General features: G+C 35.0%; 1 protein-coding gene across 3 annotated transcripts in view; it reads left to right on the top strand.

Moving 5' to 3' along the window:
• FSTL5 (follistatin like 5) overlaps positions 1-16245 on the top strand; it is a 335608-nt gene that overhangs the window by 43818 nt on the left and 275545 nt on the right. For all 3 annotated transcript variants that reach the window (XM_069786239.1, XM_069786231.1, XM_069786221.1), the window contains one exon: positions 8504-8537. In XM_069786239.1, coding sequence (XP_069642340.1) covers positions 8504-8537 — 34 coding nt within the window. The remainder of the gene's footprint in view (positions 1-8503; positions 8538-16245) is intronic.

Here is a 16245-nt window from a genome sequence, read left to right as displayed (position 1 = left end):
CTGAGAGTCTGATGAAGTCTGGTTCTGTGAAACTTTTTTGAAACACAAATGTTCAGCATAATGTCATTGATCAAATTCGTTCTGAGCATAGTTTACCAAATTGTCCTGTGCAGTATGTGCACTTGTTCTCTATGGCAGTGACCATGCTACTATTTCATCCATGAATATGAAGTTTCTGTACATGTATAATTCAGATTTCTTGTAATTAAAGCTGTTGTATTAATAGAAGCTAATAAGTTGTTCTTCAACTACCATGGCCTGTATATGTTTTAACAACGTGGTAGAAATAACTATCTTGGTACCTCTCTCAATGAAATGTTATCTTCAATGACAATTATTCCTTTAATTATTTTTTTAAAGTTACTATATAGTAATAAAGTACCCCCACTGCAGAATGAACATTAATGGTAATGAATACACAACTAATTTTCTGCATTTGAACTACATTTTATGATATGATTAACAATAAATTTTCATTATAAAATGTTAATCAAGCAAAAAAGTTTGCACTCCCTCTTTCGTCAACGTTTCTGTGATTAGTGGTTTATGTTTATTAAATTATTTTAATTTTTGTCACATATCAAGGACAATCTACCATATGTTTTAGGCTAATTAGCACTTTGTTTATTTTAAGAATTCCATTAATTCAGCAGCTACTTTTTAAATACATCCAGCATGGAAAAGGAGACTTTGCCTGAGTTTTGCAAGAAAGAAATAAGGCTCCTCTTCTTTATCACTAGCCCACTCTGGCAAACACATACCCAGATCCTCAGCACATGATTCAGGCAGATTGATGAGTGAGGTTCTAGATGTAATAAAAGTATGTAGTTTGTCTTTTAAAAACACAGAATTAAGTGGAAGTCAATATGCTTCTATGTGCAACGTTCATAGTTATAAATACTATCTCTTCTTTCAAAAAGGGAAACACAAACAGAATGCACATGATAGGTATTGAAATGGGGCTAAGAAACTAGCTTTACTATTTCTAAAATGGCTGGTGGATTTTTGTTAGTCCTAGAATATTACCTACCTTTACAGATCAGCTCTGGTCTTTTTTATAAATAGCTGTGTACCTTCTTTGGAATCACTGTACATTAAGAGCCCCTTTGACCATCCTGCTCTACTCACCTTATTGATAATATGAAGCCCTTTTTCCAAATAAAATAAGATACTATGCCAATATTATTTATCAAACATCATTTCTGAACAGTGATGATGTCAAAATGATAGGATGTTTTAAGAGATATTGATGCTATTTGTCTGTTAAGACAAAGAGAAAATAGCACTAGAAAAGGAACTTTTATAACTTACAAAAGCATTTCTGTATATATTTAAATCACTTTCTTTACAGAGCCTAGTTTGATATATATTGCAAATAGTTTATAACTTATGATTTGCCAGAATAGCAATTTGTGTGGTCAGCCATCCGTGATCTTCTTTAGTTCACAAACACAGCAGAAAATTTGACATTTTCTCCACTTTTATCCGCTGTTTTTTAAAAAGTTTACATTGAATTCAGTCTGTTGGACACACAAGAAAGGTTTTTTACAGTTCTAATATGTTCTGCATCGATACGTTTCATCAGGCTGCTACAATATGATGCAACACAAAACCATGCAAAGCCATGCAACTTGTCTGATTAATTTGGTTGGAGACTGTTAAATTCAAAACTATTTTGCTATTTTGAAGCAGATAAAAACTCCTGGGATGCAAGATGATTTGTTCTGCTTACAGATGACTTGTAGCAATAGAGAACAATATAATATTGTGGTTCATGTAATCATTCCAGTGTTATTTAGACAGTAAATATATATAATTTCTTTGATTGTTAATAAGTGAGGTGAAAATATTTTGTTTATATATCATAATGCAATACAGGGGAAAACAGAAATGTATGTAAAAGCAGGTTTATTAACTCCTCCACACCACAGTGTTTATACAGAATTAATATGTTTTACTTAATACAGTGATGTTTACTTATTTACATGCTTTCTAATAGCATATGGGTAGAATTTTTTTATTTTCAGGCCAACTATCATGAAAACCCTAACATGCTGTACAAATGCAAGTGGAATTATCTGTCGTGGTGAACAAATGTTTGTTTACCTTTCTCACATTCCAGGACTCTGAGAGAGGTTGGTTGGTTTGTTTGTTTCCCATCAGGACGAGATGTTCCTATTTCCCTGAGCTTCTGAACTTAATTTTCCTAACTTATAGGTGCTTATAACATTTACTTGCTAACATAAGTTTTTGCTTCTTAGTGGTTTTCTGCATAAATTAATTCACATACTTTCAATAAGAAAGAGTCTATATTTAATCATCTTCAGTATAAATTTTTCTATATTTTTTAACTCTGTGTTTTCAGTTGAAAAGTCTAATATTATAGCAGGCTTTCCCTAGGCAGAAGGTTAATTTCACAGTTCAGAGATGCTACACCCAGTCTAATCACTGGGTAATCTTGAAATAAGTTCAGGCTTAAAGACCTCTTTCCATCTGGATGCACTTTGCTGCTACCAAGTGTCTTGCTGGCCCAAGGCATATCACACTGAGGCTGGTCTATGATCTGCTAGCAAAGGTTTTTCTTAATAGATTGAATGTCAGCTTAAAATTAAAATTCATTCTTTTGAGAAAACTAAGCCATAAAAAGCTGCTCAAAAATCTTCATCTGAAATTAAAGAAAATAAAGATATTAGAAAAAATAATTTCTATAAAGAAAATAAAAGATATTTTCAGCTAATGCCTTCTTTCCTTGAAATTTGTTTTTTTGGGGGGGTCACTGAAATCTTAACACATTCCATTAAAAATCCTGGGTTTTTTTGTAATTTTAAAATTTCATCCAAGTAATTTTCTTTCCTTTCCTAACTTTGCTGAGCTTGCTGCACTCTGTTCTTCCTAAAAAGTCTTTCTCATCCTTTTTAGTGTTTCTCTTCTCCTTTGATACCAAGATTTGATTTTTAAGATTGCTTTCGGGCAAGGCTACTCTGATCTAGTAATCAATGCTTAGATTAAGTCTTCAGAATCTACTTATTGTAGTGTAAGCAGCAGACATTATAGGCTTTGCAGCTTTGTTGGAAAAAAATTCCATTCTTCTAATTGCAAACTAAAGGAAGGGAGAAAACTGTAGTGAGCTTTGTGGGACTAAACAGTGTTCATGGAGCCTACAAATTACAGTATCTGAATGCTAACATGGCTACACCTTGTCTCTAAATCCTTTTTTGTTTGTTTGTTTTTTAATAAGCACAGACTGCTTATCATGAATAAGATTCAACTGAGTTTACATTGGCCTATTAAAGTCTTAAGTTTCACTCTGACTTCTCAAGAGATAAAAAATGAAAATAAAACCAAATTCTCCTTTATGAAGACTAGAAGAAAGTACTAGATAGATCTTCTAAACCAAATGCTGACTGTAGTTTAAAAAGAAACATCAAAAGAGTTAAGCAATACTAAAACTGTTGCTTTAGTTTTAGTACAGCATGAAAATCAGAGCTTTAGAGTTACTTTTAAATTCAGCCTGTCATATCATATCCTGTATTTCAGGAAATACCATTCATTGTATTTAGGAAACATTAAGCATGTACATGAAAATGCTTTATAATGTAGTACACCATGTTTTATTGTCAATAAAGGCAGAAGTACTTTGTTTGTTTGTTGTTTTTTGGTTTGTTTTTTTTGTTGTTTTTTTTGTTGTTGTTGTTAAGTATCTGACCAGTATTTCTAGCATAGTCATGGAGAAATCTGAAAACATACTTTCCAGATAGGTACAGGTTTTGACACACATCTTTGTTTTGAAAGAACAAGAAAAAAGTCATTGACTTAGATTTGTAAGATCAGGTTGCAGGGAACACCACAAATACTGCATCATTACCCATATTATTTTACAAAATGAGAAAAGTTGAAACAATACATTTTAGTTATTCGTAGATTAGATGGCCTCATTGTTTAAGTTAATGGTAGCTAAACATTTCTATGTCCCTGTGAATTATAAAATACTTTTTTATTATTGATTGTAGCTTTATTCTTTTCATCAGTTTCAAATCTCCTTGGTAAAGTTTAAACACCTATGTGAGTGCACAGAATTAGTTTCAGGTGATATTTTTCTATATTACTCAAAGATAGGTAGTAAGTCTTATTCTGAAATTATTTGCATGCTAACTGGGAAAAATGCTATCAAAACGTATACTGTTAAAATACATATGTATTGGTGTAGACATTAACGTCTTTCCATAGATTTATATGTACAATGTGGGCATATTTAAGACGGAAGGAACCTAATATGAGCACCATAATAACAAATCCTTAGTGTAAATAGACAGAATAAAACAGTGCAATTAGTACTGAAGTGTAATCAGTACGCTCTCTTTGTTATCAATAGGTTATAGAATATTAAAAATACACCTTATAAATTGCAACAAAAGCAAAAAAAAAAGTTATCTGATTTCCTCTTTTTCTTCAAATTAAAAACAAACAAAAGTATCCTGTAATAGAAAAAGAAAAAGGAGCATCTCTTTGAGCAACTATTGTGTAAAACCAAAGCTTGAAATTTGGGGGGCAGATTAGTGCCTTGAGTAAATTCTCATAGGTTTTTCTCACGCTGTTGAAGGCAACTAGCTCAGTGTATACTTAACACTGAATATCAGGATATGTAGCAAATTGTTTACTGTGATTATTCTCATGTAGGTGATATGAAGGCGTTTAGTGAATTGAGTTGCATAGTTTCAAACTTTCATGTTACGTGGACTTCAGCATTTCTGAAGAAATAACTTGTCAGTCAGAAAATAAAATAAACCTAAAAATTCAATTAGAACATGCTATGGTAGCAGTTATTGCTTGAGTGGGAAATAATTCTTCAATGTTTGCCAAGCAAACAACAGGATGTGTGTCAGACAGTGAAATCAAAATGAATAAACAGAAGACTCATGAACTTTAGTTGTAGTTTCACAGTATTCAGAGTGAGTCCTTCAGTAAATGAAATTATGAACTTGTGAACTTGCTGCTTTTTTTTCTTCTTTTTTTTTTTTAGTTCTTAATTTCAGTGTGTATTTTACTTGTTTCTTTCTTATGAATGAGTTTTTACTACTAATACTAAGGAGGGAAATCAGGCTCTTTAGTAAGACATTGTCGTAACACTTCAGATATGGAAAGTAGAGCATTTAAGATATGCTGCTTAAAAAAATAAGTTACTATGTAAATATGCCATTAATTTTCAAACGGATTTTCATTCAATATTTTAGCATGTGAAACAAGTAATATAACTAGAAAATATGGCTTAATAAATACTTGCTCAAATATAAAAGAAGTAACTTCAGCAGCACTTAGACTTCATTATTCAGCAACTTGTAGAAGAATTGTGCAAGTAAAGTTACAAAAGGTAAAAAGTTTTCTGAAAAATTATCAGAATGTATATTTATAGGAAGCTTGAGGCTGGATAGGTATGCCCAATACTCTGACCTGAACTAGAAATAAGTGGGTCAGCCTAAGAGGTTGTGTTGGTACCTTTAAGATAAAACAGCATCCTCCAGATAGGTGAAATATTTTCCCAATTCCTGGAAACAATCAGTTAACTTGTCCTGTATTTAATGTGATACTTCTCTCAGGAACTAATTAATTGGTTCATAGTTTTAGCCTGGCCCTTCTGCCTATGGTTTTCAAGCCCTACTGCTGTCCTGTAGTGAGCACTGTATCAGCTTTCACTGTTCAGCCACCTTATATTCAGCTCATAATGGAGTTATCATGTGCCATCCAAAGGCCTGTGTCTCATCCTCAGGTATTGTGCTTGGTACAGGCACTTTTACTGTGCTTATTCTCCTTTTTTCTCTCTTGCTTACTGTCGTGGTATAAGCCCAGCCGGTAACAAAGCACCACGCAGCTGCTCGCTCACTCCTCCCCCCGCCGGCCATGGTGGCTTGAGGAGAAAATATAAAGAAAGGCTCATGGGTCAATACAAGGACAAAGAGGGATCACTCACCACTTATGGTCATGGGTAAAAGACAGGCCTAACCTGGGGAAGAAACAAAATCAATTTCATTTCCTACACATCAAAACAAAACAAGGATATTAAGAAGTAAAACAAACCTTAGGACACCTTCCCCCCACCCCTCCCTCCTTCCTGGCTCAACTCCACTCCCAGTTCTCTCTACCTCCTCCTCCCCCCACAGTGGTGCAGGGGGACAGGGAACGGGGGTTGGGGTCAGCTCCCCACACCTTGTCTCTGCTGCTCCTTCCTCTTCAGGGGGAGGACTCCTCACTCATCCCCTGCTCCAGTCTGGGGTCCCTCCCACAGAAGACAGTCCTTCACGGATGTTTCCAACGTGGGTCCTTTCTGCGGGCTGCAGTTCCTCACAAACTTCCCTGGCGTGGGTCCTTTCTGCAGGCCAATCTTCAGGCACAGGCTGCTCCAGCGCGGGCTTTCCCATGGAGTCACGGCCATTTTGGGGGGCATCCCCCTGCTCCGGCGTGGGCTCCTCCCCGGGCTGCAGGTGGGCATCTGCTCCCCCACTCCCCTCCATGGGCTTGGGGGACACAGCCTGCCGTCTCACCACGGGCTGCAGGGGCATCCCCTCCTCCCCCGCTCCTCCTCCCCTCCTTCCTCACTGACCTCGGTGTCTGCAGAGGGGTTCCTCTCACATTCCAATCGCCCTGCTCACTGCAGGTTCCCCTTCTTAAATCTGTTCTCCCAGAGGCGCTACCACGGTCGCTGATGGGCTTGGTCTGGGCCAGAGGCGGGTCTGACTTGGAGCTGGGGAAGCTTCTACCACCTTCTCACAGGAGCCACCCCTGCAGTCCCCTCCCCCGCTACCAAAAAACCCCGCTGCACAAACCTTACACACACTTACTTACATTTGCTGGATTCCTAATTATCAGCCTCGCAAGCATTTGCCTATTACTTCGTAAACTGTCAAATGCCTACTTAGGCTAGCTGTGACCCATTTCATATATGCAATATGTTCACACATACCCACTGGTTGACATAATTTCAGTTCTTTGTATTAGTATTGAGAACTAATACTATATTAATATATATGAGTTATACAACTGTTATTGTTTTAACTGGAATATGGAAGAAATATCCACCACTGTGAGGTTTTAAATTACCTGTGAGTTGTTTCATACCATGTGCGATGATGTGATACTGGTCAATCATAATCATAGAATGATTTGGGTTGCAAGGTACCCCAATGCTAACTCTTGTCTTAATTTTCTCTCCGGCTCTCTGCCCTCCTTTCCTGTTCTTGTCATTAGAAATAATAACTAAAAGACTTACACAACCAACGTCTCAAACACAGACTTTTTAAGGAATAATAGAAATGCAAATTTGGTCTTCAAGATGTAGAAGATAGGTATTTTTACATAAGAAGAAATATAAAATCTCTTACTCCGTGAACAACTTGCTCAGGTTTAGTCTTCTGGATGTAGGTGTGCGAATGACTTGCTCTGCTTATTCAAAAAAGAGATTCAGAAGCTTTATCAGCTGATTGTTTTCTCGATGTGGAATGGTGTTCCCTCAGTAAAAGGAATCTTTTCCTCTTATCTCCTAACCTATTTTTAAGTTATTTTAAAACACATTTTTACAGAAAAATAATACAATGGTATTTCAAAGAAAATTCAAAATGAGAAATACTAGGTAACAGCGCTATGGGAAAAGATTGGTGGGTTAGAATGAACAGCTAAGGGGATCCTAGTGAAAAATTTGTTGACTGTGAATCAGCTGTGTCACACTGGGGTTTTTTTGGAAGGGAAATGTTATTTTGAAATATGTCAATATATGTTATGTGTTGCTGATGCAGTTACAGAGCTGATGTATTTTAAAACAATTCTTAGTTCTAGACAATTCTGAATTGGAATAGTGGGTACTTTAGGCAACATATATTAAAAAAATTGTTAAAAATAGAAGAAGAGAAGACTGGAAGATAACTGAAACAAAAGAAGATGACTTTGTTTTCCTTTAAAGATTAAATATTTTCTATGTTCACTGTGATGCAAGCAAGTCAGGAAAAATAAGAAAAAAATATATTATTTGTAGTTGAGGGGATTTTGGCAAAGTTTCATTCAGGTTCTGGAACAACCTCTCTGTATCATGGAATAATTTAGGCTGGCAGTGGCCTCTACAGTTACCTAGTTCAACCAGTTGCTTGAAGCAGATCTAACTTCAAAATTATATCAGGTTGTACAGGGTCTTGTTCAGTTGAATTATGAGCATCTCGCAAGATAGAGGTAAAGTGACAGAGACTGCATGGCCTCTTTGGACAATGCGTTCCAGTGCTTAATCACTGTTATTGTGAAAAAAAAACCCCAACAAAACCCAAACCAAAAAGACACATGAAAAATACTAGGGGAGTTTAAAACCAAGTTATATAGGAATCTTTCTGTAGCAGGCAAAGTGTAGCTGATTTTATCTTGGAGCAGGAAGGAGGATGAACTATACTGTCTCTTTTGGATTTGTATGTTTGTGATTTTTGTGGTAACTAATTCTGTAAATAATATATTTTTCTACTTTTAATTGCAGCAGGAAAAGAATCAGGAAAGCTCAAGAAATAAAGGTAAGTGCTTATTATTTTCAAAATGTGGAGATTCTTGTAATTATCACAAATCTAACATCCATTGTTGGTAAAAAATTATCCAGACAGGTTGTTTGCTGAGTATTTTGGTATTCAAAATGACAAAAATATATCTAGGAAAGGGGGATAAAATATAGAAAGTACATGTATAAGCTACTATTTTTGGAACTCTGCTTGAGATGAACAAGACTGACTGCTGTACTCTGGATGGCATGGGCTGCACAGCTTCTCACTAAGTTTGTGTCCTTGACTATGAATGCTTATTATACTTCAATAAAACATCAATACCATCACTTTAGCTTCTCCCTTTCCATTCAGTGAATCTATAACTGGATGTGATTCTAATTTATTCACAAATTAATCATGTCCTTAGCAGGCTGCCTTGCAAAACTACTGTCATCTGTGGGTTTTGCATACAATTTTTTTATACTTTCACTGCACCTTACTCTGTGCCAGTGGCCAAGCACTACGTAAAATAGAATATCCAGGTTAAAGAAATAGCCTTGTATCAAGAAAATTGTAAGAGTTCAGAAATTCAAATTGTGGATTTCATGCTTCTTTCTAATATAAAGTCTGTTAAAAGACAGAACACCCAAATGTCTTTGTTAAAAGTTTGCTTAGCAAGCAGTGAAAGGCAAAATCGCCAACAGAGGCAAAGATTTTTGTCTTGATATTTTAGTTGCTTGTAGAAGTAGGCTATGATGTACTTTAAAAAGGCAAACAAAGGGAAGGTAGAAGAAGAAAGAACACCAGTTAAATGTTACAAAGAGAGGAGGAAATTAAGTGACAAACTAACCTATATCTTTTTTATTGCCTTAGGAAGCAAAGCTTAATCATATCACCCAAGTTAGCTGTTCTTAATTCGGTTATTTATGTATCACAGTACTCATTAATCTCAATTTCCTTGCTTTCCCTCACACTAAAGCTATACACGGGCATCTAAAGTCAAACTAAATCTGATGGTTGTTTGGAGTTGTGTCAGGACAATTACATTGTTTATGATTATATCATAATTTACATCATCTGAAGGACCTATGTTCCTTCATTTGAAGAGTGTGCATGGTAAAATAAACCAAAAAAACCCCTTCAGTTTCAACCAGTTTGTGATTTATAATTTTCTTTTCTGAAGTAATACAATATATAGTTGAATCATCTCTAGATGTTGTCAGTTCAAAACCTTGATGTATTGTTCAAAAACCTTTCCTGTCTTATGACTTAATACAAATTATATAAAAGACTGTGAAAGCTCAGATTAGATTACAGAAATAAGATATCTGTGAATACTTAATTTTAGAGAAATAACAAACTTTAAGCCTCTATCTACAAAGAAGGATCCTGAAGTTGGACATTCTTTGTGGATTTTTATGTTTTATTTCATTTATATTATGCTGTTTCACACTACCCCTACCACCCCTGTTGCCAGATGTATGGTCATTATGGTATATATGTGAGGAACAAGTAAAAGTAGGAATAAAATAATGAGCTAGTTGGGAGTGCCCATCATAATCATTAGCTGTTAGTTTAGTTAACTAACCACAGAAGCAATTTTCAAAGGCTTATAAAATGTTGCCCACAACTACAGTCAAAGGAAAGGAGATATCCATTATCTCCAAACAGGCAGTGAAATTGGTGCTCAGCTGCACAAAATTTGTTGTGTAAAATCTCTTGAGGAAATTTGTTGTGTAAAATCTCTTGAGGAAATTTTTAATCTACTAAACTTCCTGCATGCTGTGCATGTCTCTGCCTAAACTAAGAATTCAACTTGGAAGATTTCAGTGGTCTGAAAGACTACTCATGCACAGAGTAGGCTTTTGAAAAAATATATATACAGATATGCTTAATTGCTTAATGCTTTTTGGGGGTTGTTTTGTTGTTTGGGTTTTTTTGGCTTTCTGTTTAAATATTGTTTAAATTTCTTATTTGTTTCCATGTGTTCTCTTTCCATGTCACTGCAAAGTTTCAGAAAGATATTTCTATTTCACTTGTAACTTAGGGCATATAAGACATTAAAAGTGTTTCTGCTTAAAACACTGGTTGATTCGGACAAAACAAGGCTAAATTAATGTTTCAGCATAAATGTTCCTGCGTTGTCAGTGAGGAACTACCCTTCACATGCAGTACCTAATGTGTTGTGCTCTGCGTGTGTTCTTGTGAGATAGGCAAATTATCCCCAGGTTCTTGGGATGGGGTTCTAACAGTATTCCTCACACTCTCCGCATATGACAACTGCTGTATATGCTAAAAGGACACAAACATTTTCTGTGGTTCCTTAAATGTTCCAAAACTTTCAGAACCAATGCTATCTTCTTAATTCAGACGACAGTTACAGCTCATGTTAAACATCCCTACCAAATGAAACTCTGGAATCTCTGGTGTGCTTTGTAACTTCCATTGATATCAGTATTTCAGTATCTAATTTTTACCAATAATTTCTTTAAGATTGTATTTTCATAAGAGGAGGATATTGCAGCAAAATTAAAGTCAAATGCCTTTTGACTTCAGCAGGATCAAGATGTTAATAACAAGCACCATCCTGTATCTTTTATTATATTATAAATGCCTAGTAATTTTTCATTTCACTTCATTTATTGCTGTAAAATAAATCTGATTCCTATTTATATTTTAGTAACGAAGTTATTGGTTTGTAGTGTTTGTTTTTTCTCCTGACATTTTTCTGACCCACTTGTTTTTCCCATCTGTTACTTCTGCTGTCAGCCTCTAAGTCAATCACACCAAAATAGAAGCCAATACTCAAACATGCCCTGTTCTGACACTAATCCTATCTCTCTCTGATCTGTGATACTCTTTTTTTGTTTCATTTAATGGATAACAGATCTTTGTGTACACTGTTTGAGAAAAAAGCAACACTTTTTATGTAAAATAATACGTTAACATTTTACAATTTTAGTGTACGCTGGCAAACTTCCTTATATTTCTGAGAATTTTCATGCATGAAAATGACTATCACCAGTGCAAAATACAAATGAAATTAGTTTCATAACATGTCTTTAATATGAAAAAAAATAACAAGGCAAGCAATCACCAACTAAAGCCTTGCGAAATTTTACTTGCTGGTTTGGAGTCACAATTTTACCTTTGTGACTTCTCTTCTCCAATGTTAACTCCTCCAGACAAATGAACATTTTATTCCAAACCTATAGTGGATGATGAAATAGGTATTTTTGGAATGATATGAAAAAATGTTTACCAGTATCAGAAATTGTGTTGTATTTAAGCAACGTGCAGAATTTTCTTCCCAGCTTACACTTAACTTTGGAGACTTTCAGGTGCTTTTAATAAAGTACATTATAACTTAAAGTGGATTTTTTTTCTGATAACATTATTCCAGAAAACTTTTATGTCTAAAGAACCAGAAGGTTGACTAGTGACACATATCAACTGTTTGCCAAACCTCAACGTCATCTCAATTCCTTTGCTCAGGAAAAACACAGGCATGCTGGAAATGAGTGATAAAATATTTCAGTTAAATGGTAACATTTCTGATGAGAACTTTTCTGTTAAGAACCAAAAATTAATTAGGAAATTAAAATTAATTTCAGTATAGAAAAGCAGTGTTTAATACATGTTTCTGAAAAACAACAGCAGCAAAACCAGAGAAAATCTACCAGAACAAAAAAGCTAAAAACCAGTTTTGAATTAGGTTTGTGTCCAGGTTTCAGCTGGGATAGAATTAATTTTCTTTCTAGTAGCTGGTATAGTGTTATGTTTTGGGTTTAGTATGAGAAGAATGTTGGTAACACACTGATGTTCTCAGCTGTTGCCAAGTGGTGTTTAGACTAAGTCAAGGACTTTTCAGCTTCTCATGCCCAGCCAGCAAGAAGGCTGGAGGGGCACAAGAAGTTGGGAGGGGACACAGCCAGGACAGCTGACCCATACTGGCTAAAGGAATATGCTATACCATGTGATGTCATGCCTCGTATATAAACTGGGGGGAGTTGGCCAGAGAGGGTGGATCACTGCTTAGGAACTAACTGGGCTTCAGTTGGCAAGTGGTGAGCAATTGCATTGTGCATCACTTGTTTTGTATATTCCAGTCCTTTTATTAGTATTGTTGTCATTTTATTATTATAATTATTATTTTCTTCCTTTCTGTCCTATTAAACTGTTCTTATCTCAAAACCCGAAATTTACCTTTTTCCTTCCATTTCTCTCCCCCATCCCACTGGGTGGGGGGAAAGTGAGTGAGCGGCTGCGTGGTGCTTAGTCGCTGGCTGGGGTTAAACCACAATAGCTTGAAAGTAAGGTGGTCATTTTGCTGATATTGATCAATGAGATGATACTGTACATAACCTGTGTAACTTTGGCTATTTGTTTTATGAACTTAAAGAACAGCTACTGAAGGATATAAAAATTGCTTCAGCTAACATTTGGAAAACATACACTTTTCATAGCATTTGCAAAATGTGCATGCAAATAATTTTAATGATACTAACTTGAACACTTAAGTACACTTTGGAGACTGACTGTATAGTATACTGTTTAAATTTTTGCTAGCTACGATTGATCTGAGCTTTGAACATCATTAATGCCCAAAACTAAACAGGAGAATATTGACTGACAGTATTTTAATTACAACCTGAGTTTCTAATTGTATTCAGTCCCTCTCATTTAATGCTTACCTTAATAATCTGAATATGAAATCATTGTTGACTCACAGATCAGTTTCAAAAATATAATTCTCTATTATTATGAACGTGTTGCCAGACTCTTCTGATATCATTAACAAACATCTGTTCCTTTTATAATTTTTAGCTACCGAAAATAAAGAGGATACCATATGGGCATCACTTGCATATCTTACTTGCTTTTTACTGCTTAAAAAGTTAGCATACTTGCACAACATTTGTGGCCTTGTCTGGGATTCCAGATTAGTGTTGCAGTCTTTTTCTATACAGTGATAAACGTAAGAAAAGGAGTGAAAAAATTTAAGATTGCTCAAAATGGAAAGAACTTAAGGGATAAAACCAGTAAGGCATCAATTAAAGCAATAACTTTTAAAAGTGACAACTTCTCTTGAGATACTCTCAAATGCCCGTGGATGAGCAAACTTATGCCTATCCTGTGATATGGCTGGCTGTTATTATTTTTGATAATGGACAAAGCTGTGTATATTCTGATGCACAATACATGGCATCAGCATCTTATGTCATGTTAAACCAATTAACTATGGCAAAAAAATGCACTTCATTACTTTCTGTAATGTATCCAGTGACTCATTATGTCTGCTCAATCAAATTATTCTAATTTTCTATTTCAGCAGACTTGTATTATGTGAGTACGGTTAGAATCTGAACTACAGTCCTCCTGGACTGAATTGATTAATGTTTTAGTTTGTTACACTGTAGTAACCCTTCTCTGGTAGAGCAGTACATATCAGAAAAAAATGTTGTATTTTAGAGAATATACGTAACAGCAGGCAGGCTAGTAAATGTTTGTCTGAAAGTGTCATTTTCATTGGAGTGCAGCTGGTAAATAATCTGACCTACAGCATTCTTCGTTCTGAAGGTTTTTGCTTTGTCATTATGTTCCAATTTACCTGAGTGAATAAAGTTTTAAGAAGTGGTATGAGGATTGTTTGAATTAAGTGTGTCAGATACTATCCCTCTTATCCTATTCCATTCTCCTCCAAAGCCTAGGCAACTGAAACTCAAATCTCTTGTCACTTAAGGATTGCCATAAGAAATGCAGCTCTGTCTTCCACCTGAACAATTCTCAATTCCTTTTCATTTCCATGCTCTTAGAAGAGACCCACAGACACAGTGTTATTAACTGAATGTTGTGATGTTTTATTTATTTATTATTACCTTGGAATGGCTCTAGCATGATTAACATCTGTAAAAATGCCATTTTTTTTTCTAGGTTCTGAATCAATTTGGAGTCAGATTATGACATGCATTGAAAAGAAACATAACTCTTTATCTGTGAAGATAATTTTAATGTAACAGTTAATCTTACAATCTTATTTTTAAACAGACCTGAAGCTCATTGTGAGAAAGTGAAGTGTGTGGGTCAGAGGGTCAGATATAAGTTCTAGGAAATATCTTTGATAACAGTGCAATTACCCAAACTTTGACAGTATACATTAAGAGCAAGGTCTGTGCTCTACTAAACAGCTTTGTGAAAAGGCTTTCTTATTTATTTTAAACAAGGCATTAATTGATGAAGCTGAATTGCATTTTTTTTAAGATCTGTCTGTCAACACAGTGCATTATTTGTACAGTAACCTAGTCAGACTTGCTACCAGTGTATTTCCATGCAGATAAACAGAGTAAACTGCAAGAATATGTTTGACTCACCGGTTGTTGTCTTGGGGTAAGTGTTCCTTATGTTAGTCAAGAAAGTAAGTAGAAGTACTCAAGTAATAACAAGTAAGTACAGCATGGGTCAAATATAACAGAATTGCAGCATTTACCGTATTTTAAAATACAGACATACATTCCATAACAGTGAAAAAATTGTCTGCAGTTTTAGCATGGTGGTGTCAGGGGATGAACAGTATCACATAGAATTTCTTGAGTGTTATATTACAATTGGTGTCCATATTTCAGCGTAGGTGTTAGAAATAACTTTGTGTTGGCTGGCTCCAAAGTTTCTAAGTTCACTTTTGCGATGAACAAGTATGTATACTAATAAGCTAATAACTAGAAAACAAAAGAGCCAGAATGAGTCTGAAAAATTTTTGTAAATTACTGAAAAATTCACAGCTGTTGCTGTATATTTAGAAAATGAATTGGAATAACAAGATATGTCTGTAATTTTTCTTACATGCACATGTCCATTATATCTGCCGCTAATCTAGAGCTATGTGAGGGGGTCACACATATGCTGATGACCACTACAGAGATATCTACTGATATATATTACATATATATTATCATATACATATGTATTATTTATATAATGATAGTGGAGAAAATGTGAAGACAAAAATTTTCTCCAACTGTGTTTTATTGCATTCCTAATAGAAAGAAATTCATGTGAGATGTATCTGACTTGTTAGGAGCTTTAGGAATTATATACACAAAGAACTTCTTTCATCTTTTGGTATTTTTAAGGCAGAGAAATGGACATCTGACTTCATTTTTCTTCTCATATGTAATATCCATGCCATTCAGAAACTTGGAAGGAAAAAAATGGCCTGTGTCAAAATTCCAGGCAAGAATTCTTCTTCTGCAAAATGGTATATCTATACTAACAAGAGATATAATGGTTATTTCTGTATGTGGTAGCATTGTAGAGCTAACACGAGATTGGTATCCCTGTCTAGTTTTTTTTTTTTAAATTCATCCATGTCTTCCTAAAATTTACGTTACATTCTGTTAAATTGTTAAATTTATTTCAGAGCAGACATTTTGAACTTGAGTAGAGAGAATCTTTTCAGCAGTATTCATGAAGATCTCTCAGTAGTGCACAAACACTTCATTTGAACAGATACAGCAGAGAAGAGATTCAACACTGGCGGGGGGAGGGGAGAGGAGTCCTGACTACTTGCTGGCGTACATATTCATTCCTGTTAAGACTCTACTAGCTTTAAAGAAGTCACTCAAAGGATGAAGGTAGAAATTTTGCTTATTTAAATTTAAATGTATTAGTAGTCTGAATTTTAATGATATGTGACCCACAAATGACTTTGAATAGCAGTACAGTTTGACTAGCACACTGAATTTTT

This window comes from Haliaeetus albicilla, chromosome 1 (assembly GCF_947461875.1).
Source record: "Haliaeetus albicilla chromosome 1, bHalAlb1.1, whole genome shotgun sequence".
Taxonomy (NCBI): Eukaryota; Metazoa; Chordata; class Aves; order Accipitriformes; family Accipitridae; genus Haliaeetus; species Haliaeetus albicilla.
This window is presented reverse-complemented; position numbering and strand designations above follow the sequence as displayed.